Source organism: Hippopotamus amphibius, chromosome 3 (genome assembly GCF_030028045.1).
Source record: "Hippopotamus amphibius kiboko isolate mHipAmp2 chromosome 3, mHipAmp2.hap2, whole genome shotgun sequence".
Classification (NCBI taxonomy): domain Eukaryota; kingdom Metazoa; phylum Chordata; class Mammalia; order Artiodactyla; family Hippopotamidae; genus Hippopotamus; species Hippopotamus amphibius.
The window spans coordinates 133,513,834-133,541,530 of record NC_080188.1 but is presented as its reverse complement, the minus strand read 5'-3'; the positions used below and the strand labels follow the sequence as shown (position 1 = coordinate 133,541,530).

The 27,697-nt window shown below is 39.5% G+C and overlaps 1 protein-coding gene and 1 pseudogene across 7 annotated transcripts in view; both read right to left on the bottom strand.

The window, feature by feature from the left end:
- Positions 1–4,156: 4,156 nt before the first annotated feature.
- Positions 4,157–27,697, bottom strand: part of ATF6 (activating transcription factor 6) — a 235,502-nt gene continuing 211,961 nt past the window's right edge. For 6 of the 7 annotated variants that reach the window (XM_057727666.1, XM_057727667.1, XM_057727671.1 and 3 more), the window contains one exon: positions 4,157–4,710. In XM_057727666.1, the coding sequence (XP_057583649.1) occupies positions 4,502–4,710 (209 nt within the window). In that variant the 3' untranslated portion in view covers positions 4,157–4,501. The remainder of the gene's footprint in view (positions 4,711–27,697) is intronic. The other variant, XM_057727673.1, reaches the window with a different exon arrangement.
- On the bottom strand, positions 12,940–13,727 carry LOC130849081 (RNA-binding protein 33-like; annotated as a pseudogene).

Sequence of the window (27,697 nt, the reverse complement as noted above, 5' to 3'; positions counted from 1 at the left end):
GCCAACATGACGATAACAAGAAACTCGTATCTCTAAGGCCAGCGGTGCAGAGCAGTTTCCATCTAAAGTTCTATTTCCCCACCATCTTGTATGAAGATGACTGACCTATAAATCAGGGCTGAGTGTGAGTTAAAATGGTCCACTATACATGCACTGTGAACGTCAACCTGCTAATGTCTATCTGGGATGATTCTACTGGGGGATATGCCAAACCTCCCGGTTTGCTTATTAATTAATGGTCACCGACATCACTGGGGACAAGCAGCAAGACAGAGTGCTGTTTGTTGACCTTGGCAAATGATAAACTATGATTTATTTACTCCTTGGTTCCCCAACTTAATATAAAGTCTTTTAATGTGCTAAGTCTCTAAGGCAGCAAACTAATATGTTGAGTGTGGTGTCCACTATTTCAAAGTGACCAGCCATGACACGATTCATACACAGGATCAAGGTTCCTGATCAAGATGCCTTTGTCATCCTTCTTTTCATAAATTCTGACAGATAACCTGACAGGTATTAACACAGATATCAGAATAAACTGCTGAAAGTTCTAGTCTTATCCAAAATAAACTTTGTTTTAAGCTTGGTCATTAAAAATATAAGTGAACAGGATACACTCTGATTTCTTTTTTCAGGTAAGAGAAAACTGTATTATTATTTTTTTAATGTGCATAGTTCCATCTGGACTCCGGCAACATTATTGGGGGTAGTCCAATATTCTGTTTCCTAGACAACTGAAAATCGACCACAATTCCTAGGGTGAGGAAACAGGAATTGCTCCATCCCAAATATTATTAGGGGTAAGAATTAAAATTTCTTACATTTAATTTTCTTTCTTTAAGCTTTACTCCTGTTTTTCAGATAAAAGTTATAATTAGTATTCCTATTAGCTTCAAAGATCCTAATTTCTGTAGATTAAAATAACTCTGGACTGACAGAAATAACATTTTGGCAAAGAAGAGGGGCCCATGGGAGTAATAAACATCTATCAATTTTGGCATTAAGCAATTTTATTTGAGAATTTAATTCATATGAAAACAGCCAATAGTATGCAAGGTCTCATTTGAAGTTCAGTCCTATGATTTTGCAGCAGGAAGCTGAGTTGGCCCAGCAGTATGCAGTGGAAAGAGTGCTTTCGTGGTGGAAAAGTTCCATGAGGTTAGACTGAAAGGGGCATGGGCTCTTACTCTGGCTCTTCAGTAAAAGTAGTTACTTCTAATGGTTGAAAGTGGGAGCTGCTTTGAAACTTTTCAAAGTGTTAGAAAGTCTAGTACAATGACAAGTTTTTCTGATAGTCTGTCAAGTTTCACAACCTGAGCTTGGTAAAATGGCAAGTATCAGAAAATAGTACCAAAAATTGCAAGGAGCTTGAGAGTTCTCCAGTTTTAATCATTCCAAATGCCACAGCAGCAGCGTCTTATCAGAGTGTCACTGCTGTGACTATTGGGGGTTCATTCCCGGGGGAAGATTCAAGACAGGAAAGTTTAATAAGGACAGTGTCTCTTTAAAAATGCTAGAAAAATCAGTTTGAATCCCAAGTTTCTTGTCTGTTTCTAAGTAGTGTTTATTCAGAACACTCAAGAATGACTCATATAACATTGCTGCTTTCAAATACCTCCGTGTCTACTTCTTGCTAACAAGAAAAGGCGAAGAAATGCCAGCTTTGTTCTGGAGCCTGTAGTCATTTTTTAAAAAAAATTAGAAGATGCTCTGAGCTTTTATAATCACAGGGGATTTTTTACTTGTGAAAAGGCAAACCCCACCCGATAGTCTAAACTATAAGAATGGCAAGCAATACACTTGTCTCAAGATCATCCTTTCACAAGCGCTAACTTTGGAAAGAGTTTACACACTGTCCTAACGCAGCTGCGTCCCTGTCCTGCTGAGTGAGTTAAACCTGCGGGAAGAAGCTCCCAGCATCTTACTCAGTAGGTAGCATGAGGGGACACCCACTTCCTCCAACCTTAAAAACTTGGAACTTGCAACCAGGTGGAAAAACCATTCCCAGCAGTCTCCACCATCACTTCTCAAGAGAGTAGTACTGGCAGCCCAAAGGGCACAGAGTCATCTAATAACAGGCAGACTTGCCTCCTCCATGAGCTTATCTAACATCCTCACAAGCTTGCAAAATGCCACTTAAAAACAATAAATTAAAAAATTATATATATATGTATATATATACACACACGTCCCCCATATTTCCTGACTGCAATCCCCAAAAGGCAATCTCACCAAAACAATTAAGCCAAAAGATCAGCTTAATTTATTCATCAGGCATAGCAATTTTCCATTTCCTAAAGGACCTCGAGCTAGTGTACAGACATTAAAATAAAAACTACTATTGTGCCCAGAGATTAACGGTAGCCTTGACAGCAGTTTAAAAAGTAGAATACTTCTTCGTACTTGTCAGTTGCCTTTCACTTATTTCCTGAAAGCTGGGAATAGAGGGATAATGTAAAAGCAACTGCCAAAAACAAGAAGTCCACGTGATGGTTTGTTTTTGTGATTCAGTGCAAAGGAGAGGAAGGAAGCACCATCTCCACACATACCGTATTTGTATCCACCGTGATACCTACGACAGTTCCAGGAGACTGGCAGCGTGGGAATGACCACGTTGCCACTGCCTACCAGCCACGGCAGCAGCCTCTGGTTTGGCTAATTCACAGGACAGAATGGCAAGGAGCAGGGCCAGGAGAAGACATGCCAGGAGAAGACTGTCCTGAAATCTAAAGGTCTTCTAGGCACTTGCCTTGTATTCCTTGGCACCCATTAGAAGGAACAGTGGTCCCCAGGGAAAATGGTTCTTTTCTGAAGTGCCCAGGGCAGCCGAATCAGAAAGGGGTGCTGCCCTGACTTAAAATGGTTTGTACGTGTAGAAAAGGAGACCGATACTTTTCAAACTCCAGATTCCCAGGGAATAAAGCAACAGAGCCCCCTTCTTCCTCTCACAAGAGTTAAATGATTTCCTCTGAAAGCATCTAACTGGCTTGGGCAGAGAGGCATCACTGTCCAGACAGAAGTGCTGCTAAGTCTTCAAAATTATATAGGAGCCATGTCTAATTTCATAGGCAGAAAGCTAACTCGCTAAATGTAATCTTTGAGGAGTTGATATAATTTCTCTTTCCTTTTCTTGCAAGGAGGAAGAGATTGACACAGTATGGAATAGAATGGAAGAAATCTGACAAGACCAAGTCAATTAGGATAAGAAGCAGTGTTTGCAGACTGAATTCTATTGAGAAATTCAAAAGTTTCATAGGAGGAGAAGGCAGAAGACTCACTTTCAGAAGTTGAAGGGAGAAATCAGAGAGGAGAAGATAGTCAAAGTACAAGTGAACAAAGCAAGATATTTTTGTTTTGTTTTTGCTTTTAATAATGGGAGGACAAAAGAGTTAATTTCCTCACTGCCTTTTCACTGGAGAACTGAAAATGATTGCCATATTATGGGATGTACTCCACCAGCAGGAATCTAACTTGCCTGTCTGCATAGTCTTAAAGGAGTAAATACTTGTCAATTCTCAAGAGAAAAAGCTCTCTGCTTAAATATAAAGTCACCTACATGCTCCTTAGCTGAACTGGGTATCATATTAACAGAAGGTGTGTAGTGTGTGAAGATTCACAATAAAAATGAAGGATTTGTGCTGTGGTCCTTGAGAATGTGAACTAGATTAGTAAACAGAAGACAGAAGTTCGTGTGCTAATATGCAGTGGCCCGTGGTCCTCAGAATAAACGGTAGCTGTGGCTTTAGTCTTAAACTGCAATCACATCAAACTTTCAGTGTTTTAAACATATGTATTAATGGAGCTATCACCTCTTTCAAAGCCCTCCTTCTCTTCCATTTCATTCTCTCAAATTTGCTACCCACCCCTGACCCCAATACAGTTGTTCACTGCAGTCTCAGGTGTGAACCGCGAATCCCAAGATAAACTTGACTACCAGGGGATGTTCCCCTTTACCTAAAGCTCCAAATTGTTTTGACTCTTTTGGGGATGCTTTTGGCTCTTCTGGTTTCGACATTTGCTTTCCAATAAGCACACATCCACAATTGGTTTGCATTAAGTTGATGAAAGATCTAATCAGTGGCAACATCTGGGTGCTGTTAAATAAATGTCTCTTTATCGTACCAATAAGTGAAATGGCAGAGAGGGGAAGTGGATCTTATTTGAAAGAATATGACTATTTAAACACAAAACAAACACAGAGGGAAAAGCAATTTAGAAAGGTACAGAAAAAAAAAAAATCTACACCAGGCAACAGTGGAGGATGCAGGGCTGCATGTGCCTCTGGAGAAATGCTGTTCCCCTTGTGTCTGAGTTCCAGTGCTTTTCAAGTAGATGGGCAGATGGTGAAAAACAGAGCAGCTTCTTTTTTTCTCCTCTATCACTTGAGTTCTATTATGAGGCAGTGCTCTGCTTGCCACTAAAGCAGAAAGAAGCATTTCCTCTCACCCACACACCAGGCTGGCAGGGTCTCATCCTTACTTTTCCCATGTAGCCCCGGGTACTACTGTAAGGACTCGGGGATGGTGCTGACAACGTGGGCTGCCTCTGTGGCTGCTGGAGGGGAACCAAAGAAGGTGCTGGTTTGATTCCGCTGCTGGTCCCGGAGGTAAGGGGGGACTGATGAGCTTTTGATGTGGAGGATTCTGGTGTCCATCACCTGACAGTCAATCTGCATCATCACTTCGTAATCCTGCCCATTGATCACATTCTCTGCAGAGAGGAATACACACAAGGAATAAAGATTCAACAGAACGCGCAAGTCTGTTATAAGCTTAGATCCCAGAAAGACATCAATGAGCTTCAAGGGTGCGAACTGTCAACACACTTTTAAGGGTACAGAAAGACTTCATCAGTCACTAAGCAGAGCTACAGTGGCAGGATGGTCTGTCCTGTCCTCAGTTCTAATTCCCAGACAATCTTCATTGGGCTCAATAAGGGCTGGAGCCATTGTCAGAGTTAATACCACAGATAATCTGTCCACAGACATGACATGTCTTGTATGCTTTCCATGCAGTGTATCACCGTGACTGGAGCAACTAGAATAGAAGAAGATTTTAGCTGGGGGGTGGGGGAGGGTGGGTGTAGACGGAAGAATACTTAAGTCTTCCCCTCCCTTTCAACAGTAGGAAGGAATAATTGTCAAAAGGACCACCATATCACCATATCACGTGGACGGTAAGGAGACCTTGGCCAAGACTGCTTAGCTTCTGTTCATCAGTAATATTTCTAATATCATTAAGATATTCCCAACTATGAATTTAAGGGTTTTTACTTAGGAACATAAAATATAGTGAAGAATGACAACTAGTTGTAGACATCTGACAATCAAACTCTTTCCCAGAGACCACTATCACTTCCATTCCATATTAAGGTAATCCTTAATTCCTGAGTTCTGGATTCCAGGTAGAAAGAGACCAGTGCATTTCCTGGGATTAAAAGGAACGCTAAGGGACTTCCAGGAAAACTAGAGGCTACTGGATCAGGAAAAACCATACAGAAACATGCTCTACACATACGGGGTAACTTATTACCATGAAGATAATATACACAGACATGTACTACACTCCATTCTTCCTATGAGGACGAAAGTGCTCTATTTTAGGGAGAGGCCAAATTATTCCCCCATTTGTAACTCTGGGTGGTTACTTTCCAACTTGTAGTCAATGAAACTTCAGCACAAAACTGATGGAAGAATTATAAATAGATAACATCTTTCATGTCCAGCCGGACATTCATAAGCAGCACACTCAGAAGATGTGTGAACTTGGAAGAATGCTTGGGAGTCCACATGGCATCTCAGTTTGCATTTTCAGCCATGAATGCAGAGCTGGGTGTGGGGACTGGGAAGAATGCTGGTGAAGGTCTAGTCCTGCACTGCCTTTTCATGAAGATGATATACAGCCAACCAGTGATTTTAAAATTAAACATCTGGCTTCTTTAGGATGAAGAATTAAATTTAAAAGTAGAATTCTTTCTATTCTGTTATCTTTTTTTTTTATTACTACACTATGCGCGCCAAGTATAAATCTAGAGGAAGAAAACCCAAAGTTTGACATTTGATCCTCAGGTTCCATTATGTTTGGGAAAATTGAACTATGGAGCTTGTCACTTACAAGGCAGGAAAAGACTTAAGAAGATCATCTAATCTGGGTGTCTTAAATTAGGGTCTGATGCACAGAATTCAGGGAGTCCGTAAGTTCCCTGAAATTGCGTGTAACCCCCCTGGAGAGGGAGTACATCAGGTTCTTAATGAGGTCTATGACTCCCAGAAGTTAAAAACTATTAAATCTAACAATCTATCAACTTTAAGTGCCTTGAGCAGATCATATACCCTATTTTAAAGCCAATGGAAGACATCATCCTTCCACTTTCATTGGCTGACTGTTTCAATTCCTAAAATAGTCTCCACTGATGGTGAATTTCCCATTACAAGTCTTATAAATCTCTCCGAAGACTTGAAGCTAGTTTCTTTCTTTCTCAGCCTTGTTAGCAATGAAGAGCAGTTGGCTGCTGCTGTGCATTAACTAACCCTACCTATTCTTTAAGACCATCGCTATGGATACTTAACTCCAATTTTACAACTCCTGCTACTTTGTAATGGCTACCAAAGCATTTACTTATCTTTAGAGAATTAAATCTGATTGCCTGTAAGTTAGCCAACAATTCCTATCAAAGTGTTTTCTTTTCCAAAAAGTAGGCAATGGAAGAAAGATAACCTGCTAATGTACTTGGAGTCATTACTTTCAGAACATGTCACAGGGTTCAGATTTCAAGATACCACACCAGTCATTTCCTTTTGGAACCATGGTCCCTCTCTGTTTTAGAGAAACTGAAAAATTGTGTGCATACACACACACACACACCACACACACACAACACACATACAACACACACACACACACACACCACACACACATAACACACACACTGAAACACAGACGACCAAATAATGAAAAACACATGTATAAGAGACATGTAATATACATTACTAATTTTTACTACTTTCCTGGATTAACTCAGAATCCAGATGACAATTTAAGATCAAGACTAGGTTCTCTCATACAGCCCATATCACCTGCAGAAGTCATTAGAGCCCACGCACCTACTATGTTTTAAACTGATAACTGGAGTTCTTTAATATCTTAAATATTGGGAAGAGATGAAAAACCTGGTGATATGAGCACAGATGCTTGGAGGAAAACTAAAGTTGTGACCTGATTTCAAAACCTGGGAGTCCCTTAGCCATGGCTGCAATGGTACTATTAAGCCCAACCAGGAGGCTTGGCTAGGTAAGGTTTGGGTAGCTTTAAAATAGATTCTGCGCTTCACTCCTTTCTGAACTTTTGGGCCAAATGATCAGCATTACTAGAAGAAGACTTTACCAGATAGGATATGAATGCCTTAAACTGAATTTAGGAAGCCCCTTCTGAATGACAAGCTGGATAATTTAGTGTTTAAAGTGACATGCCATTAGGAGTCCCAGGTTACCCAACACCTCTAAAAAATAGCTGAAGAGGCTACAGCAATTTCTTTTCTTTGGTGTACTCTGTGTGACCTTATAAAAGAGTTCTTTGGGTGTTTCAGTACTGACCCCCTTGGACAGTCAGTGAGGTGCTCTCAACATTACTGATGAGGTCCTAATTATTTTAATTTAAGGAGGATAGAATGGGAAACAGCTTATGGTAACTCATGGTCTTTGTAGGCCCCTCCCCTGCATTGCTGGGCATATGTTCACACAATCTGCTTCCAGGAGCAGCAGAGAGAGTCCAAAACTCCTCCCACAATTGGCAGATGAAAGCTCCCGTTATCCTTTACTTTCAGGCTTTGAGTACAGTTAATAATTGACTACCCTTGGAAAGGACATTTCCAACTGTTGCCTATAACTTGTGCCTCAGTGTGAACAGAATATACCAGAGTAGGTTCTAACTGGAGAGATGAGAACCTGAAGACTGTGGTGGCTCAGGCAGGGAGGAGAGGAAGAGCCTCTGAAGGAAACCCCGGCAGGATGTGAGAGGTTGAGGATGCACGGCGCACTTCGTAAGGGCCAGGCCTCCGTTACTAATGGCAGTGCCCCAGCAATAAGAGAAAACATTACAGCTCAGGGGCTTGCTGGCAAGAGGGAACAAGGTAAACATCAGATTAGGGACTTGCTAGAGTTATACGAAAAGATTGCTGAAGCATTTTTGTGTACTTAATGAAAAAAGACAGTGACTATTTGGGAAAAACAGAACCAAAAGGAACAGTATGGAGCACAAATGTTAAAGGTTCACTTTCCCTCTTCTACGAGCAAATATCTGGGTGCTGCACAAGTGATATAAATAATCTTATGTTCTGGGACTTCTGAAGTAAACAGAATGAGAAGAAACACGGACCTGAGTCAGAAAGAAGAGGTAAAATACGAATACTTCAAATTCAAAATTAATCAGGCAAATAAAAAGGAAAAGAGATGACTGGTTTCAAACATGAGCACCAAAAAAGTGAGTCTGAATACCCAGAAGGGTTGGAAAAGCAAGAAAGAAAGTGCCTGGACACTGGAGGTGGAAAAACTCTAGGCAATGTGGAATTTTGAATAGCCTGTAAACACACAGTAACTGAATTAAGAATGACCTGCCAAGAGGCTATTTTCTATGAGATGACTAACACACACACAGCAGAAACTTGACCATAAACAGAATTTAAATACCCCCAAATTTTACAGAAAATTTAATTAAAAAAAATAACAAGACTTCACCACTGCTTTGCAAAGAAGTATGTATGATAAACAGATTCTTATTCAGAATCAGACACCCATCCCAACAAGGGGCAGTTTGCTCTGTGTGAGCCAGGCTGGTGACAGGCGTCCGCACCTGTGCCTGAACTCTGGGGGGTGCGGGGTGTGTGTGTATGTGGAGCAACATGTAAGGTAGAGAAAAGTCCCCCTTTTGACACATCACAAGAGAGTCCTGCATCCAAAACAAACAAATGGAAAAATCAGGAAAGAAATCGAAATGGGTAAGAAAGAGGAGATGAAGGAGAATAGGGAACAGAAGGTGGGAGCACAAAGAGCAGTGCAGTGGTAAGACGTCACCCTTTCCAGCGGCTTTCAAAGCCTTCCAAAGCCAACTTCACCACGTCTAGCCTAGTTCCAATTTTAAACCAGAGTCCTGATTTTGACCATCCCAGTGCACCATGCATTGTATCTCTGCTAGTATTTTATCCTCTGCTTGGAAAAAAGTAAAAAAGCTCTTTCTGCTCTTTTCTACCCAGTCAAATTCTCCATCCAGTCAACTTCTATGAATCCTCTAAGGCCCATTGCAAGTCTCACGTCTAAGAAATCTTCCATAAAAACTCCAATATTGATCTTTTTCTTTTTAACCAATATACAAATGTTCCGTGTCACTGAATATGTTAAAATACTTATAGAAAAAAGGTTTGGCTCCTTTAAGAAACGTCTGGCATTTCTGAAGTTAGTGGGTGGGGAATCAGTGGTAGAACTAGAACCTCTTCTTCATCAGCCGGGAAGAAGACTAAGTGAATAAGTAACAGTCATATTGCAGATGGAAACAGAATACACTTCCGACTTGAAGAATCTTTCTGGAGACAAAAGGGAGAACACTTGCAGGAGCAAAGAGTTCCTAGCGACCACCACGTCTGCCCTTTGCTGTTTCCCTGACAGTGGACAGATTTCAGGCTGTGAGTGTCCAAAGGCAGGGAGGGATTGTGGGAGGGACATGGCATGTTTAACTGCAAGACAAACTAGAGTTCGTTAAATATTTTAAAAATACATGTGTGTTTATTTTTTTATTGACATATAGTTCATTTATTATATTACATAAGTTTCAGTTGTATGCAATGATTTAGTATTTTATAGATTATACTCCATTTAAAGTTATTATAAAATATTGGCTATATTCCCTGTGCTGTACAATATACGCTTGTAGCTTACGTATTTTATACATAGTAGTTTCTACTTCTGTATTCCCTACCCTTATCTTGCCTCTCCCTCCTTCCCTCTCCCCACTGGTAACCACTAGTTTGTTCTCTATGCTTGCAAGTCTGTTTCTGTTTTGTTATATTCCGTTGTTTTATTTTTTAAATTCCACATATAAGTGATAACATACAGTATCTGTCTTTCTCTGTGTGACTTATTTCACTAAGCGTAATATTCTCTAGGTCCATCCATGTTGTGGCAAATGGCAGAATTTCATTCTTTTTTACAGCTGAGTAGTATTCCATTGTATAGATATGTACCACATCTTCTTTATCCATTTATCTGTTGATGGACACTTAGGTTGCTTCCATATCTTGGCTACTATAAATAATGCTGCCATGAATCTTTTCGAATTAGTGTTTTTTTTTTTCCTTTTGACATACACTCAGGATGGGAATTGCTGGATCACATGGTAGTTCTGTTTTTAGTTTTTGAGGAACCTCCATATTGTTTTCCATAACGGCTGTACCAATTTACGTTTCTGTGAACAGTGTACTAAACAGTTCCCCTTTGTTATTTGTGGTCGTTTAGATGATAGCCATTCTGACAGGTGTGAGGTAATGTCTCATTGTGGCTTTTATTTTAATTGACCTTGGGACTTAATAATCATAATAATAACAGTAAAAGTAAGAGCATTAATGATAATAACAACTGCAACAACCATTTATGAAGTACCTGTTACTCTTTGAAGGACCTCTTTTAAAATTCCCTTTTTAGGAATATGGGGATATGTGTATAAAAACAGTTGATTGAACCTGGTGTACCCCCAAAAAATAAAAAAATAAATAAAAAATAAAATTCCCTTTTTAAAAGAAACCGAGGTATAGTTGATTTAAAATATTATATTAGTTTCAGGTGTACAACATGGTGATTCAAAATTCTTATAGATTATACTCCATTTATAGTTATTATAAAATGTTGCCTATATCCCTTGTGCTGTGCAATAAATCCTTGCAGCTTATTAATTATTTTATACATTAGTGGATTGTACCTCAGTCCACTACCCCTAATCTTTCCTCTCCCCACCACTGGTAACAACTAGTTTATTCTCTACATCTGTGAATCTGTTCCTTTTTTGTTATACTCATTGGTCTGCTTTATCTTTTAGATTCCACATATAAATGATAACATACAGTATTTGTCTTTCTTTGTCTGACTTATTTCATTAAGCATAACACCCTCCAGGTCCATCCATGTTGTTGCAAATGGCAAAAATTTCATTCTTTCCTATGGCTAAGTAGTATTTCATTGTGTGTGTGTGTGTGTGTGTGTGTGTGTGTGTGTGTGTGTATATCACATAGCACATCATCTTTACCCATTCGTCTGTTGATGGACACTTAGGTTGCTTCCATATCTTAGCTATTATACATAATGCTGTCATGAACATTGAGGTGCATATGTCTTTTTGAAACAGTGTTTTCGTTTTCTTCAGATATGCACCCAGGAGGGGAACTGCTGGATCATGTGGTAGTTTCTTGAGGAACCTCCATACTGTTTGCATAGTGGCTGCACCAATTTACATTTCCACCAACAGTGTACAAGGATTCCCTTTTCTCTGCATCCTCTCCAACATTTGTTATTTGTGGCCTTTCTGATGATAGCCATTCTGACAGCTGTGAGGTGACACCTCATTGTGGTTTTGATTTGTATTTCTCTAACAATTAGTGATGTTGGCATCTCTTCAGGTGCCTGTTGCCATCTGTATGTCTTCTTTGGAAAAATGTCTATTCAGGTCTTCTGTCCATTTTTAAATTGGTTTGTTTTCGCAATGTTGAGTTGTATGAGCTGTTTATATATTGTGGATATTAACCTCTTACTGGTCATTTCATTGCAAATATTTTCTCCCATTCAGTAGGCTGTCTTTTCATTTTGTCAATAGCTTCCTTTGTTGTGCAAAAGCTTTTAAGTTTAATTAGGTCCCATTTATTTACTTTTGCTTTTATTTCCTTTGCTTTAGGAGACAGATCCAAAAAAAAAAAAATAGTGCTACAATTTTCATCAGTGTTCTGCCTATGTTTTCTTCTAGGAGTTTTATGGTTTCCAGTGTTACATTTAGATCTTTAATCCATTTTGAGTTTATTTTTGTATATAGTGCTAAAGGTTCTTCTACTTTCATTCTTTTACATGTATCTGTCCAGTCTTCTCAGCACCATTTATTGAAGAGACTGTCTTTTCTCCATTGTATATTCTTGCCTTCTTTGTCATAGATTAATTGCCCATAAGTGTGTGGGTTTGTTTCTGGGCTCTGTATTCTGTTCCATTGATCTATGTACCTGTTTTTATGCCAGTACCATACTATTTTGATGACTATAGCTTTGTAGTATAGTCTGAAGTCAGGGAGTGTGATACCTCCAGCTTTGTTCTTCCTTCTCAAGATTGCTTTGGCTATTTGAGGTCTTTTGTGGTTCCATATAAAATTTTTTGAATTGTTACTAGTTCTACGAAAAATGTCATGGGTATTCTGCTAGGGATTGCATTAAATCTGTAAATTGCTTTGGATAGTATGGTCATTTTAACAAGACTAATTCTTCCAATCCATGAACATAGGATATCTTTACATTTATTTGTGTTGTCTTCAATTTCCTTCATCAGTGACCTACAGCTTTCAGAGTACAGGTCTTTCACCTCCTTGGTTAAATTTGTTCCTAGGTATTTTATTCTTTTTGATGCAACTGTAGATGGGATTATTTTCTTGAATTCTCCTTCTGATAGTTCATTACTAATAAATAGGAAGGAAATATATTTCTGTATATTAATCTTGTATCTTACAACCTTGCTGAATTCATTAGTTCTTTTTTTTTTCAACAAATATTTTATTCAAACATTTTTTAAATCCAGAAGAGAAGTCATTGTTATAGTATGACTTTTACAGCACCATAACTCAGCTTTCACCTCACATAGACCATCCACCCTCTGGATGCCATGCACAATAGTCTATAAAGTCAATTTTTAAAAATCTATATGATTAATCATAACAGTACAATGGAGGAAGTTGAAATGGGAGTGAAGAAGGATGGGAGATATGCAAAAAAAGTTACCCAAAGTTTCTGGAATGTTCCTTCTCTCTCTAGTTACATCTGAGAGTCTAATAATTGTTCCTTCTTTCCTTTCAGTTTTGAGACATAATCATCCAGATTCTTCATCATCATCTTCACCTGACTCTTATGTCCTTTTGCAGCTCCAAAGTTTCCATGCTCCCTGTGAATTCATCTAAAGGCTCACTGGTCTTGATGTCTAACACCTCGTCATTGTTCAGCTGTTTCTCCTCTGATTCCTCCGCATACTCAATGTGGTCTTCTGTCAGCTCAGCATCATGGCCTTCATACTGTCCTTCTCTGGGTACTCATGAGCATACACTTCAGATCCATCAGATATATGATAAATGAGCTCATCCTCTCCTTGTTCATACTCAGATTCCTGGTCTCCAGACTGGTCATTAGTGTTGTCAGACAGTTAAAATGCTGTGACCATGCTAGATGTGGTATTCAGACTAACTGTGATGCCCTGAGAACTGAAATTTTCTTTGTCTTCATTATCACTCCACAGAAAATTATCATTTAGCTCTTCCTCTGACAAACCTGATTGATTCTTTTTTGCCAGATAGCAAATCTTCGCCAAGTAAGTTATCTTCAAGTTCAATGTCCCAGTCCTCATCTGCAGCTCTCCTCCAGGACCACTCTGCACCAGACTTATCAAACTGGTCAAAGTCATCATCTCTGGCGCTGGCTCCTCTACTTGCTCCCAGGGTGGCTGCCATGATACTCGCTGGGCCATGGTACTCGCTTCAGCCTCACCCCAATCAAGCCAGCTGGGGGGCTGCTAGGCCAGCCAGGGCCTGGAGATGTGTGGCAGGGGATGGGGGCATGGAGTGGTGGGCTGGGCCTGGGGGTGGAGGGTGGCATGGCCCACGGGTGGCAGGCTCTCTAGCCTGCTCATCTGCAGGAAAATAACAAACTATTGCAACATGGCAGCTAGCTTCCATTTATTAGTTCTAATAGTTTTTTTTTGGTGGAGACTTTAGGGTTTTCTATATAGAGTATCATGTCACCTGCAAAAAGGAAGACTTTTACTTCTTCCCTTCCAATTTGGATGCCTTTTATTTCTTGTCTGATTGCTGTGGCTTTGGACTTCCAACACCATGTTAAATAGAAGTGGTAAGAGTGGAAAAGCTTTTTTTTTTTTTTTTTAAAGAACTTTTATTGAGATACAGTTAACAGACAATAAACTGCATATATTTAGAGTGTACAATTTGGTATCCCAATCTCCCAATTCATTCCCCCCAACCCTCCCCGCTTTCCCCACTTGGTGGCCATACGTTTGTTCTCTATATCTGTGTCTCTATTTCTGCCTTGCAAAGCAGTTGATTTGTATTATTTTTCTATATTCCGAATATACATGTTAATATATGATATTTGTTTCTCTCTTTCTGACTCACTTCACACTGTATGACAGTCTCTAGGTCCATCCATGTCTCTACAAATGTTCCAGTATCATCTCTTGGAAAAGCTTTTTTTAATTCATTGTTGAGTATGAAATTAACTGGGTTTTTCATAAATGGCCTTTATTATGTTTAGATATGTTCCCACTATACCCACTTTGATGAGAGTTTTTATCGTGAATGGATGTTGAATTTTGTTAAATGCTTTCTCTGCATCTATTGAGATAATCATGTGATTCTTATCCTTCCTTTTGTTAACGTGATGTATCACATTGATCTGCAGATATTGAGCCATCTTTGAATCCATGGAATAAATCCCACTTGATCATGGTGTACAATCCTTTTTTATATATTGTTGAATTTCGTTTGCTAATATTTTGTTGTAGATTTTTGAATCTATACTCATCAGAGATGTTGGCCTGTAATTTTCTTTTCTTGTAGTGTCTTTGTCTGGTTTTGGTATCGGGCTAATGGTGGCCTCATAGAATGAATTTGGGTGTGTTCTTTCTTCTTCAACTTTTCAGAACAGTTTGAGAAGGACTGGTATTAATAGAATTTGTTAAATATTACATGGGTGTTATATTCCTGAACAATGGGGAGTCTGATGAGAAAGAGCTTATCTAGTTAGAAGATCTATAATAATTTCATTAAAATATTGTACGGGCCTAGAACAATGTATACAAAATCCACCAACCCTTATGGCACTTATAGTGGTCATAATGATTGAAGGGAACTACTAAAATTTAATGGGCAGGACCCAGGAAGCTGAACAGTCTGTAACGCATAGGGACAGTCCCATGCAAAACTGTCCTATATCTTATACAATATTCATGTGGGTTAAAAAAAAAACCCTGATTATTACTACATTAAAAAAACTCACTGTTTTACATTACATACAGAGCACTTTTACATGGGTTTTATATACACTAAACTTCCAGCAATAAACTGCTGAATATTTATTTATTTATTTAATAATGCCTAGTGCTTCTGTGTGCCCAACACTGTTCATCTAATTCTAAAAAAAACCCTCCTAATTCAGGTATTATTATTATTCTTCCCCATTTTATAGATGAGAAAACTGGAGCACAGAAACATCATGTGAGGACTTCCCTTGTGGTGCAGTGGTTGGGAATCCACCTGCCAATTCAGGAGACATGGGCTCGATCCCTGGCCTGGGAAGATCCCACATGTTGCAGAGCAACTAAGCCCATGCGCCACAACTACTGAGCCTGTGCTCTAGAGCCTGCGAGCCACAACTACTGAGCCCAAGTGCCACAACTACTGGAGCCCACACGCCTAGAGACTGTGCTCCACAAGAGAAGCCACCACAATGAGAAGCCCATGCACCACAATGAAGAATAGCCCCTGCTTGCCGCAACCAGAGAAATACTGCGTGCAGCAATGAAGACCTAATACAGCCAATAAATAAATAAACTCATTAAAAAATAATAAAAATATAAATAAATAAATAAAATTATATTTTAAAAAAAGAAATATCATGTGACTAGCCACTCAGCTGGCAAATGGCAGAGCAGGAAGTTCAAATCTAGGCAGTATGTCTTTAGAATACATTCTTACAACCACTCCACTATGCTGTGCTGGGAATATTGTTTTTTTCCGAACTTAACCGAGAATTGTTCATCATTTCAGAAAATCACATCACCAATGGCAAATACACTCTTGGTATCTGGGGCACCATCAGGAAACTCTAGTACCAGGTTGCTTTTGTAGCTGTTGCATTCACAGTGATATTGGTTCAAGCACCTGACTTGTTCACTGTGTCTTCTAATCCAATATAAACATTATAATATATAATGCCTGAACATTATATATATTTATTAATTCAACAAATATTTATTGAATTCCTACCATGTCCAGGTACTGAGTGAACAAAACAGAAAAAGAAAAAAAATCCTTGTCCTCATAGAGCTTAATTCTTATAAAAGGTGAAAGTGAGAGGGTGGAGACAGAAAATAAACAAAATAAATTTGGTACATAGAACGTTAAATATGTGGTATGGAGAAAAATAAAGCATAGAAGGTAGTTAGGGAGTGAGGTATGGGTGTGGGGAGAGGCCCAGGGGAAGCCTCTCTGAGAGGGTGACCTCTGACTAAAGACCTCAGGAGGTGAGCCGTGAGCCAGGCAGCTGCTGAGGGAGGCACTGAGTGCACACATCTGAAACCATAATTTGAAATGATACATGCACATCAATGTTCATTGCAGCAATACTTACAATAGCCAGGACATAGAAGCAACCTAAATGTCCATCAACAGATGAATGGATAAAGAAGATGTGGTACATATATAATGGAATTTTACTCAGCCATAAAAAAGAATGAAATAATGCCATTTGCAGCAACATGGGTGGACCTAGAGATTGTGATACTGAATGAAGTAAGTCAGACAGAGAAAGACAAATATCATATATTTGTATATGTGGAATCTTAAAAAAGGGTACAAATGAATTTATTTACAAAATGGAAGCAGAGTCAGAGATGTAGAAAACAAACTTATGATTACCAAGGGGGATGGGGGATTGGACCTACTGTACAGCAGAGGGAACTCTACTCAATACTCTGTAATGACCTATATGGGAAAAGAAGCTGAAAAAGACTGGATATAAGTATATGTATAACTGATTCACTTTACTGTATGCCTGAAACTAACATAACATTGTAAATTAACTATACTCCAATAAAAATTAAAAAAAAAAAGGATGGGTATGAAGGAAAAGGGTAGGTCTGTGGTTTTATCAGATTACTGAGTACTTTTAATTGAGAAACAAACTCAGTTTGTAACCTCATCATTCATTCATTAAGTGTTTGCATGACTATGTGCCAGGCATGGTTACAGACTCTTATAAGTATTTAGATCCCATTTTCTGTGTCCAAATTAAACAGAAGGTGAGCTTTCTAAAGGAAAATGGACACCATATGATGGGTCACAAAACTGTCAGCCAACATTTACTAAGTGCCTTAAACTAAGGAATTATCAAAGAAAATGAGGTTTATTCCCTTTTGCAGCTTACAGGAGTATTGCAAAAGCAGCAGAATTACATTTAAAATACTGGTAAAACATCAAACAAGTGCCATTTCCTCAGAAAGGCCTTTTCTTATTACTAAAACTCAAGTAGCATTCCCAAATCATGTCAGTTCTTTTCCTTCATAGCGCTTATCACAATGTATAATTAAACAATGCCTTGTTTACTTGTTTACTAATATATGCCTCCCCCACTAGACCATCAACTCCATAAAGTCACAGAGTATGTCTGTTTCATTCACCACTACATGCCTAGACTTAGCAAGTCCCTTCCCAGCAGACAGTGGAAAATACAGTACATGGTTAAAAAGGTTGTCCTTCATACTTGCTAGTCATGTCATCAGGTAATTCTTTGCTTTATGGAAGTTCCACCATTCTTGGTCCCAACTTGAGAAAGTGCCATACTAGAATAGTTTCAGAAATGGTGGTAGCAACAAAGCATTTCTAACATCCTCAAACACAAAAATAATCCTATTAAGACCTCTGAAATAGCCAAAGTCACTTCTCTTCAACCCCAAGTTTATATTTTTAATTCATAACCATCAACAATGACTCTTTTAAAGGTCACCAAATGAAATTTATTCCCTGGGAAATTCAGGAGCTTATGCTACAGAGGTCTAAGCTATGTATGGTCAAGTTCCTACTTTTTTTCAAGTTCAGCTCCTCTAGGGCTTTTCACAGTTTCCTAGGATGATTTCAGGAAATCTGGCTAATTCCATAACTGTTCAGACTAATGGTATTAGTTTTGCTTTACCCTGGACTTGCCTACTCTTTCCCTGAAAATGCTGCCCACATCATTTACGTGAGAGGTTTTTTCATCAGATCATAGAAAAGAGTTACATTTCACTGCTCTCCAATAGCCTTTGAAAGATCATTAAAACGGATATGACAAAATTATTACTCATTTCTTCAAACTGAATTTCTAGACTACCAAATTGAAATCTGATTATGTAACTTCAATTAGTGCCTCAAAAACTGAAAACGAGTGAACATCAGGTATGAGTGGCAACAAAGGGACCTATGAGAAGATTGGACTGGGGTTAAAATTCATTCTCAAAGCTGAGTGAACTAGACCCAGGACCTGATTTGCTGCCCTAAGACACAGTTTGGAGTTTTAGCCTGGGGCCTGGGCCCAACTCTACGGATGGCCAATGACTTTATTGCTTCTAATAATTAAATCACTGGCACCATGTACCAGAAAACTGTTTAATAGTATCACAATCTGAAATTTGAGAACCATAAGAACTGAACCAATGTTCAGAAGCACTTCCCTATAAAACCAGAACATGTGGAATAACTACTCCACAGGCAGATTAAGACCAAACCTCTGCAAGTGCTAACACTGGGGTAAAGAGCACTCTTTCCTCTGAAAAATTGTGGCTCTGTAATTGCATTTAATATTAATATATGGAGATGAACTGGGAGATTGGGATTGCCATATATACATTACTAATGAGAAAAAAAAATCAAATTGTACACTTTAAATATATGCAGTTTATTGTATTGCCAATTGTATGTCAATAAAAGTTCTTAAAGAAAAAAATTAATATATGAGAATTATACATTGTTCTCAGAGCATTAAAGCTGGCTTTCTCTGCAATATTTCTGCCCACTGTGTCAGGCAGGCTCAGCTTCTAAAAGGAATCACTGAATCAGAATTTTAGAACGTGAAGGAACCTGAGGCCTGATATTGTCATATTACTCTCAGCCTATTAAAACGTCTAGGATACTTTATATTCATAAAATGGAACCTTAAAGTATTCTGGAAATGACAGTCACACAGTACTAAGTACATTCAGAAAAACTCACTCACATGCTAGAAACAACTTCCAGCAGGTTAAAATGAATGAGACCTGACATGGTATTGCAATTGCAGACTGAAAACCAATAAAGTGAATTTTATACCTATCTATCTATATCTATCTATCTATCTATCTATCTATCTATCTATCTATCTATCTATCTATCATCTATCTATATCTATATCTATATCTATATCTATATCTATATCTATATCTAGAAAGCAGTATGTAAAACACTGAAGGCAGTCATTCTGCATTTTTTTTTTATAGGAGGAAGTGTCTCTCCCCTTCCACATTAGCTCAGTTATAAAACCTGCTGGAGGGCACAGAAACAGGTTAGGGGCTCTGTAAACTCCTGAGGCTTCTCAGACACACCCACTCCTGATGCCCCATTCAACTCAGACACCTCCTAGCAGGGGTCACACTAGATGTCAGATCCCTGAGGGCAAGGCATTTTCATCTGTTTCCTCATGGCTGAATCCCCAGTGCTTGGCACACAGAAGGCACTCAATAAACATTTTTTAAAAAATGAATGGCAGCCTCCTAGATAGCTTCCTCCACAAGAGGGCAGACAGCAGTATCAAGCAGTATCAGCAGTATTTCATCTTGTGGAACTGAAAACCACAGCCACAGAAAGACAGAGAAAATGAAAAAGCAGAGGACTTTGTACCAGATGAAGGGACAGGATAAAGCCCCAGAAAAACAACTAAATGAAGAGGAGATAGCCACCCTTCCAGAAAAAGAATTCAGAATAATGATGGTGAAGATGATCCAGGATTTTGAAAAAAGACTGGATGCAAAGATCAAAAAGTTTACCAAAGACCTAGAAGAATTAAAGAGCAAACAAACAGAGATATGCAACACAATAACTGAAATGAACAATACATTAGAAGGAATCAATAGCAGATTAACTGAGGCAGAAGGGCGAATAAGTGACCTGGAAGACAGAATGGTGAAAATCACTGCCATGGAAGAGAAGAAAGAAAAAAGAATGAAAAGAACTGAAGACAGCCTAAGAGACCTCTGGGACAATGTTAAATGCACCAACATTCACATTATAGGGGTCCCAGAAGGAGAAGAGAGAGAGAAAGGACCTGAGAAAATATTGGAAGAGATTATAGTTGAAAACTTCCCTAACATGGGAAAGGAAACAGCTACCCAAGTCCAGGAAGCACAGAGAGTCCCAGGCAGGATAAACCCAAGGAGAAACACGCCAAGACATATAGTAGTCAAACTGACAAAAATTAAAGACAGAGAAAAGTTATTAAAAGCAACAAGGGAAAAACAACAAATAACATACAAGGGAACTCCCATAAGGTTAACAGCTGATTTCTCAGCAGAAACTCTGCAAGCCAGAAGGGAGTGGCACGTTATATTTCAAGTGATGAAAGGGAAGAACCTACAACCAAGAATCCTCTACCCAGCAAGGATCTCATTCAGGTTTGACGGAGAAATCAAAAGCTTTACAGACAAGCAACAGCTAAGAGAATTCAATACCACCAAACCAGCCCTACAACAAATGCTAAAGGAACTTCTCTAAGCGGGAAACATAAGAGAAGAAAAGGACCTACAGAAACAAAAACAAAACAATTAAGAAAATGGTAACAGGAACATACATATCAATAATTACCTTGCATGTAAATGGACTAAATGCACCAACCAAAAGACACAGACTGGCTGAATGGATACAAAAACAAGACCCATATATATGCTGTCTCAAAGTGACCCACTTCAGACCTAGGCACACATACAGACTGAAAGTGAGGGGATGGAAAAAGATATTCCATGCAAGTGGAAATCAAAAGAAAGCTGGAGTAGCGCTACTCATATCAGAGAAAATAGACTTTAAAATAAAAAATGTTACAAGAGACAAGAAAGGACATTACATAAGGATCAAGGGATCCATCCAAGAAGAGGAGATAACAATTATAAATATATATGCACCCAATATAGGAGCACCTCAATACATAAAGCAAATGCTAACAACTATGAAAGAGGAAATGCAAGGCAGAAATAGAGACATGGATGTAGAGAACAAACATATGGACACCAAGTGGGGAAAGCGGGAAGGGTTGGGGGGGGAATGAATTGGGAGATTGGGATACCAAATTGTACACTCTAAGTATAAACTGTTTATTGTCTGTTAACTGTATCTCAATAAAAGTTCTTAAAAAAAAAAATGAATGAATGATGCCTTAGTTGTCTGGAGGTGGCTCCACAGGAAGCCGACCTCGAGAGGGTGCCAGAAGTCTCCTCCTCTGCCACACTCAGAGAACTGAGCGAAACAAGAATTAGCGTAAGGAGGCTCCCTTAGGAGAGACAGGCTGTCCTATGGATTCACTTTTTAACTAGAGGATTCCTTCCCCGTCAAAAAAAAAAAAAAAAAAAAAAAAAGGCTGGAGTGGAGGTAAGAGGGAGGTGGAGACCAGGCTCATAGGTCAATGGCCACAACGTCATTTGCCATGCTGGGTCTCATTTTCTCCACTGAAATGTCTGCAGTTCTCAGTCTGCAGTAAACTTGGCTGCTTTTCAATCACATAATGTTCAGAAAAACCTAGACATTTGAGAACTGTCATGTGTTTGCTCCCCTCAGTTGCTTACAACTGATAGTTCTGCAGGCTTACATAAGTGAAACCCAGGGAACAGGTCTTCATAAAGGTATCTGCATTTATAAATAGTTCTATTGCTCTGTTTAAGCTTTGTAACATGCAGCCCTGCTCACAGGCAAGTTTCATTAACAATAGGTAAGAATATATGTTGAGATTCTGAGATTGCTAATTCAATCTCACCCTTAGTTGAAATTTAACCAAGTGTTGAGTCATGTAAGGTTTCACTTTTTCAGAACTTAAAAAAAATTTAAGTTTATCTTTTAGACACAGAGGTCTTTGATAACAAATAGGATTTTAAAAAAATCTTAGTTAAGAAACTAATGCAGATATCACTTGTAGATACCTGGAAAAGAAATAACAGATGACTGATGCCTTATGTAGACATTCCTATAAATGACTGAAGTTCACTGTGGCATTTTCAGTGTTCACTATACTCTTGCAGATGAAGTAATCAGAAAATTACTGGAAAAGATTTTTCCTTTTGCTACTACTGGAAACCAATCTAGAAAACCTGTCTAACAATTGAGAAAAGATCTCTGTATTTATTTAGAAAAAAAATAATAGAGGATACATGATTAAACAGCTGATAGAGGTCACTACCAAGTACAATTAAGGCTCTGCTGTGAACTGATAACCCATCCCCATGCCCACTCCCCACCAAAAAAAATGGAATGGACTGGCTGTTCCTTTTCTCTTAGATTCTCAAAAGAAGTGGCTTAAGGACTGTAGAATATTTTCGATTTCTATAACAATAATTTGGAATATACTATTCTACACATCAAGTAATTTTTCCACTCTGTGAATTCTGACACACTACCACATAAGTCTACAAATAGTACCACTTGTGACTCTTATAATAAATGCCTCTTTTCCAAGAATTTATCATGAGTTTTGAGTTATAATGTGGGATACAGACAAGCCATCTCTGGCTATGGTTATACTATTATTCTCTGAGCCATAATAGTATTTCTCTTTTTGGCAGGGAAGCCATTTTCTCTCAGTCCTATTTCTATTTCTCTCAGAAAAAGGAAGCAGTCATATTTACAAAACTACTGAGCAAATCCCAGTACTATACAGCTCTTTGGCAAGAAGCCAAATGGCAATTTTAAAGTGAGTTAACCAAAAATGCTCTGATCAATAAATGTCATCTGACTTGCTGAGGAAAGAGTGAGAACAGGGAGTGAAGGATAATACCCAGGGATGAAGTCCAGTGGAGAGAAGTCTCTTGCTCTCATTTTTTCACAAACTAAACTCACGAAAGCAAAGTGGTTGTTTGTTTTTTTAAGATAAGACCTGCTACATCAAAAATGATAAATACTCAATGAAAAATCGGTATACTTGAGTGAATGTCACATTCCAGTGTTCTACTCAGCTGTGAAGATGACAAACTCTGCTGAAAACCAAAAACTAAGCCTGCTCCACTCCCCAAGGCCTGGATGGAATGTATGCAACACATGCTCTGAGAATAGTTTCAAGACCAAATTCCCAGAGATTCCTAGTGTCAACTCTGATACTCAAACCATAAAGAGATTTTTTATCAAGGACGTCATTTTGATTTCTTGAACTCCAGAGAATTTCTCATGCTCTCTCACGGAACAATTCCTAACAGGTGTCACTGCTACAGCCAAAGCGTAACCTTCCTAGAGCTTCCGCAGTTGTCTCACAGGAGTATTAACATTAGGGATACAGGCTCCTCCTCACACTCACTCCTGCTCATTAAAGACACTGCAGGTTTTGCAGTCAGGCATCCTGTACTGTCTTACATAAATACGTGGGTGGGAGACACAGAAAATGTCCTCATAGAAGCCAGTGGCTGTGGGTTCACTGGACCCAGCGTGGTGTCAGCGAAGGGACTGCTTTCAGCTGAAAGATCTGACCAATTTCCTGATGATCTGTGATCACTCATAGAATTAGCATGTGTTCTGCTCCAAATGATTACATAACACAGTTTCTGTCTGTAAGTAGTTTACAATCAAGTTGGCAGACAAAATACATAAAGAAAACACCAATAACAGTTCAGACGGACGATATTTTAAAAGTATAGAAAAATATAACAATTTGCCCATATGAAACAGAAATTAACAAATGGTCAACTTATTAGGATCCTATTTGTAGTTCTGTTGTGATGGATATTTATATTTTCTCCCAGTGAAAATTCATTTAAGAATGAATACAGTAGTGATGGGTTGGTGTTTTGGAAACTGCCAGACTTATTTGTGAAATCCAAACACTAGCTGGTACAGTGACAGGAGTATGGTTATAATAAATTAAGGAAACTTCAGTTCAAGAAAAGAAATTAATAGAGTTGCCTTTAATTAAGTGCAGCTATAAAAGTGCTCAGGGATAAGGAGAAAGAAAAGATTAATTCCTTCTGGAGCAAATGGAAATTGAGAAGAGAAAGGTGACTGAGGATGCAGATGCTTTGTTTTATTTTATTTTCAAATAAAAGTTCTGGGTTGATTACTGATCAAATCCCAAATTCAGTACTTAACTTGCCATTCTTACTTTCTCAAACTTGTTCTGTCTTGTCAGGGTTCATGGCAGGTTAGTCATAAATCATTATGCAAGCACTATAATAGGAGTGGGAATCACAAACTTTACTCAAGTTGTGTGTTTAATAACTAATGTTTGTGAAGGAGCTTGGAAAGCTGCCTTCAGCTCATAAGGATACACACACCACCTTCACATAACTGTACTCTCTACAGAGAGAATTTTACCAAAGAAATGAACAGGGCTGAGATACACTGCAAAACACTGTGCTTAACCTTCTTTGCCAAAACTGCTGTAGAGAATTGGACAACAACCCACCCAACTTGTGGACTTCTTTTTAGGTCTGACAGCCTGGTGCATGTCCTTAACTCCAAATGGCAACAGTGCGGGGCCATGTCGTAGACTTCCTTTCCTGACCCGTGTGTCACTGTCCTATTCCTGATTCAGTTCCTCAGCCTTAAGTGGCCTTGCCTTCTGGTCTGTTTGCCACTTTGATGACTTTGAGGAAGCCCTGGTAGAGTCTTCTTGCAGCAGAGACTGCATGAGAGACCAGCATGCTTGCCAATCCTGTAACATAACACAGCGAAGCAAGAATACCTAGGTTTGGGGAATGTAAGTTGATACAGCCACTATGGAGAACAGTATGGAGGTTCCTTAAAAAACTAAAAATAGAACTACCATACCAGTAATTCCACTACTGGGCATATACCCTGAGAAAAGCATAATTCAAAAAGATACATGTAGAGGAAAAAAAATGGTGGCAAAGTAGAAGGACATGGAGTGCATCTCTCTCCACAGATGCATCAGGAATATATCAAAAGACGCAATAATTCCCACAGAAAACTGGCTGAACACTAGCAGAAGACCTTGGACACCAAGGAAGGACTGCAAAGATCCTAACATAACTGGGTAGGACAGAGGGAAAAAAAAAAGGAGAAAGAGGAGGAGAAGAAAGGAAACGGACATGTCCTACACCCTGGGGTGGGGAGAGCTAAACAGAGGAGAGATTGCAGAATTCGGGGAAACCTTCCTTATCTGATGGGGAAACCCCTGCTCCAATAGGGAATTTGACTGGGTCAGAAGGGAGGCATTTGGGACTGTCCAAAGAGGGTGAAGCAGCCAATCTACGACAGACGGGAAAGAGTGAGAAACACACAGAGGGTCCACACCACGGCTCTGCATGTCCCTGATTGAGACGTGGGTTCAGCTGTACAGGGGGCCTGGGAGCTGGAACGTGGGAACCAGAGAACTGGTTCAAGGTGAGAAACATTGTTGGCTGTGGGGAGGCAGACTAAGGGGACAGGAGGGAAGAAATCCACAGCTGAGAAGGCCTACCGCAGAAAGGTGGGTGGCCATGGTATTGGGACACTACTGCTGAGTCACAAGCAGGGGGGAGGAGCCACTGTTGTAGCCTCTCTTTCAGTGCCTGTGACGAACAAAGGGAGGCCCCCTCTGGGCCTGGCTCTTGCAGTGGACAAGGGATAGAAACAGACCCCTGGTGGGGCTGGCCTGGGGTGTCTGCAGCTGAGAGCCAGAGGAATTCCGCAGAGTGGCCCAGCTCTGGAGACACTCCGCTTATACCCGAGTCTGCTGGCTTCCCTCTGCAATAGGCACCACCACTGCCAGGGCTCCCACGACCCAGGCAGGGTGCTACTGCTCACTCATATGCAGGAGAAGGAGCCACAGTTGTAGCCTCTCTCTCCCCACACACTGGCGCCTACAGACAAACAATAAAGGAAGTTCTGCTGGTCACAGAGTAATACAAAAAGCCCCCGAGGGCTGCCCATCAGGTGCCTGCCATCAGGCACCAGTAAAGAACCACACTAAGGCCAGATTTCCTATACCTGCAGCTGCCGGCATCCCTGAGCATTCGGTGTCACCACTGGGGCTCCCACAATCCAAGCAGGGCACTACTGTTGAGTCATACACAGGGAGAGGAGCCGCTATCAAAGCCTCTCTCCCCCGCCACACCTGCATCTGCAGATGAATAATAAAGGAAACCCTCACTAAGGCAGACCCAAAGAGCTCCAAGGCAGCTTCAGGACCAGACTCTGGCAGTTAGACCACACACAGAAGCAGGGACAAAACCAAAGCTGAACACCAGGGACAGGGGGACTAAGGAAGAGGTTCTAAAATTTTTCCATCAGATATACACGCTGCAGACTAAATCCCTGTGATCAGCTAGGTAGACCCTATGTCTTTGGAATATCTGAGTAAACAATGAATGTTCCCACAAATGAAAAAGGTCTAACTCTGGCAGCTGTGGACTGAGGGAGCAAGCACACACAGGAATTGGGCCAGATTAGAGCCTAAGTGGACCCCATAGGACCCACAGCAGGTCCAGAGTCCAACCCAGAGGCAGAAGAGGGCCTCTTGGGGAGGCAAAGGTGGCCTGAGGCTCAAGGCATGTACAGGGATACTTACAACAGAGACCCAAGGTAACAGAATTATTATTATTAATTCTATTCATCTGACCCATTCTGTCATCAGTTCTGGCTTTCTTCTTTTTCAATTATGATCTTAGTCCTAAGGGATCTTTACATTTTAGAACATATTTTTTACTCTATTTTTTAATTTTATTTTTATGTTTAGCCTTCTTATATATTTCTATTTCTAGCTAGCTTTTTTGTAGTGCTGAGTTTATCTCCCCATCTTTTCTTCTTTATCTTTAATACATTTCTATTTTAATTTTTTACTTTTTATATTTCCAGTCATACTATGCTCTTCTGTTGCTCTCTGTTCTATCCCTTTTTATTTTATTTTATCTTACCTTATTATACTGTTAATCAGTATTATTGGTCTGCTCTGTTTCCTTGCTTTATTCTTCAGATGACACACTGCTTTGTTCTTTGTTATTAGGTTTTGTCTTTATCTTACTTCTAATTATAGTTGTTTGATTCTGTTTTGGGGATCTTCAGTCTATCTGGTTGTTCTCTTGCTCTTTGTTATGTTTGGTCCCTCTTTCTGTTTGGTCCCTCTTTCTGTTTGGTCCCTGTTATATTGGGTCTTCGTTTTCACAATTTCCCTGTTTCTTTTTTGCGGGGGGTATGAATTTTTGTTGGTTTTCTCTTTAATTGTCTGATTGCATTCTGGGGTTCTTCTGTCAGGATGTTCTAGTGCTTTATGTTCTACTGGGTTCTGTTTTTGTGTTTCTTGTGACTGTGCGTGTTTCCTTGATTCAGTATTTGTTTGTTTGATTTAACCTTTCACCATTAGACTGGGGCTTCGATAGTTTTTTTTAATCCCCTTTATTGCAGGGATGAGCTACCTGTGGAGTCTGGATTCCTCGACCAGAAGTCAAGTCGGAGGCTCCAGGGAGAGAGCACCGAGTCCAGGACACTAGACCACT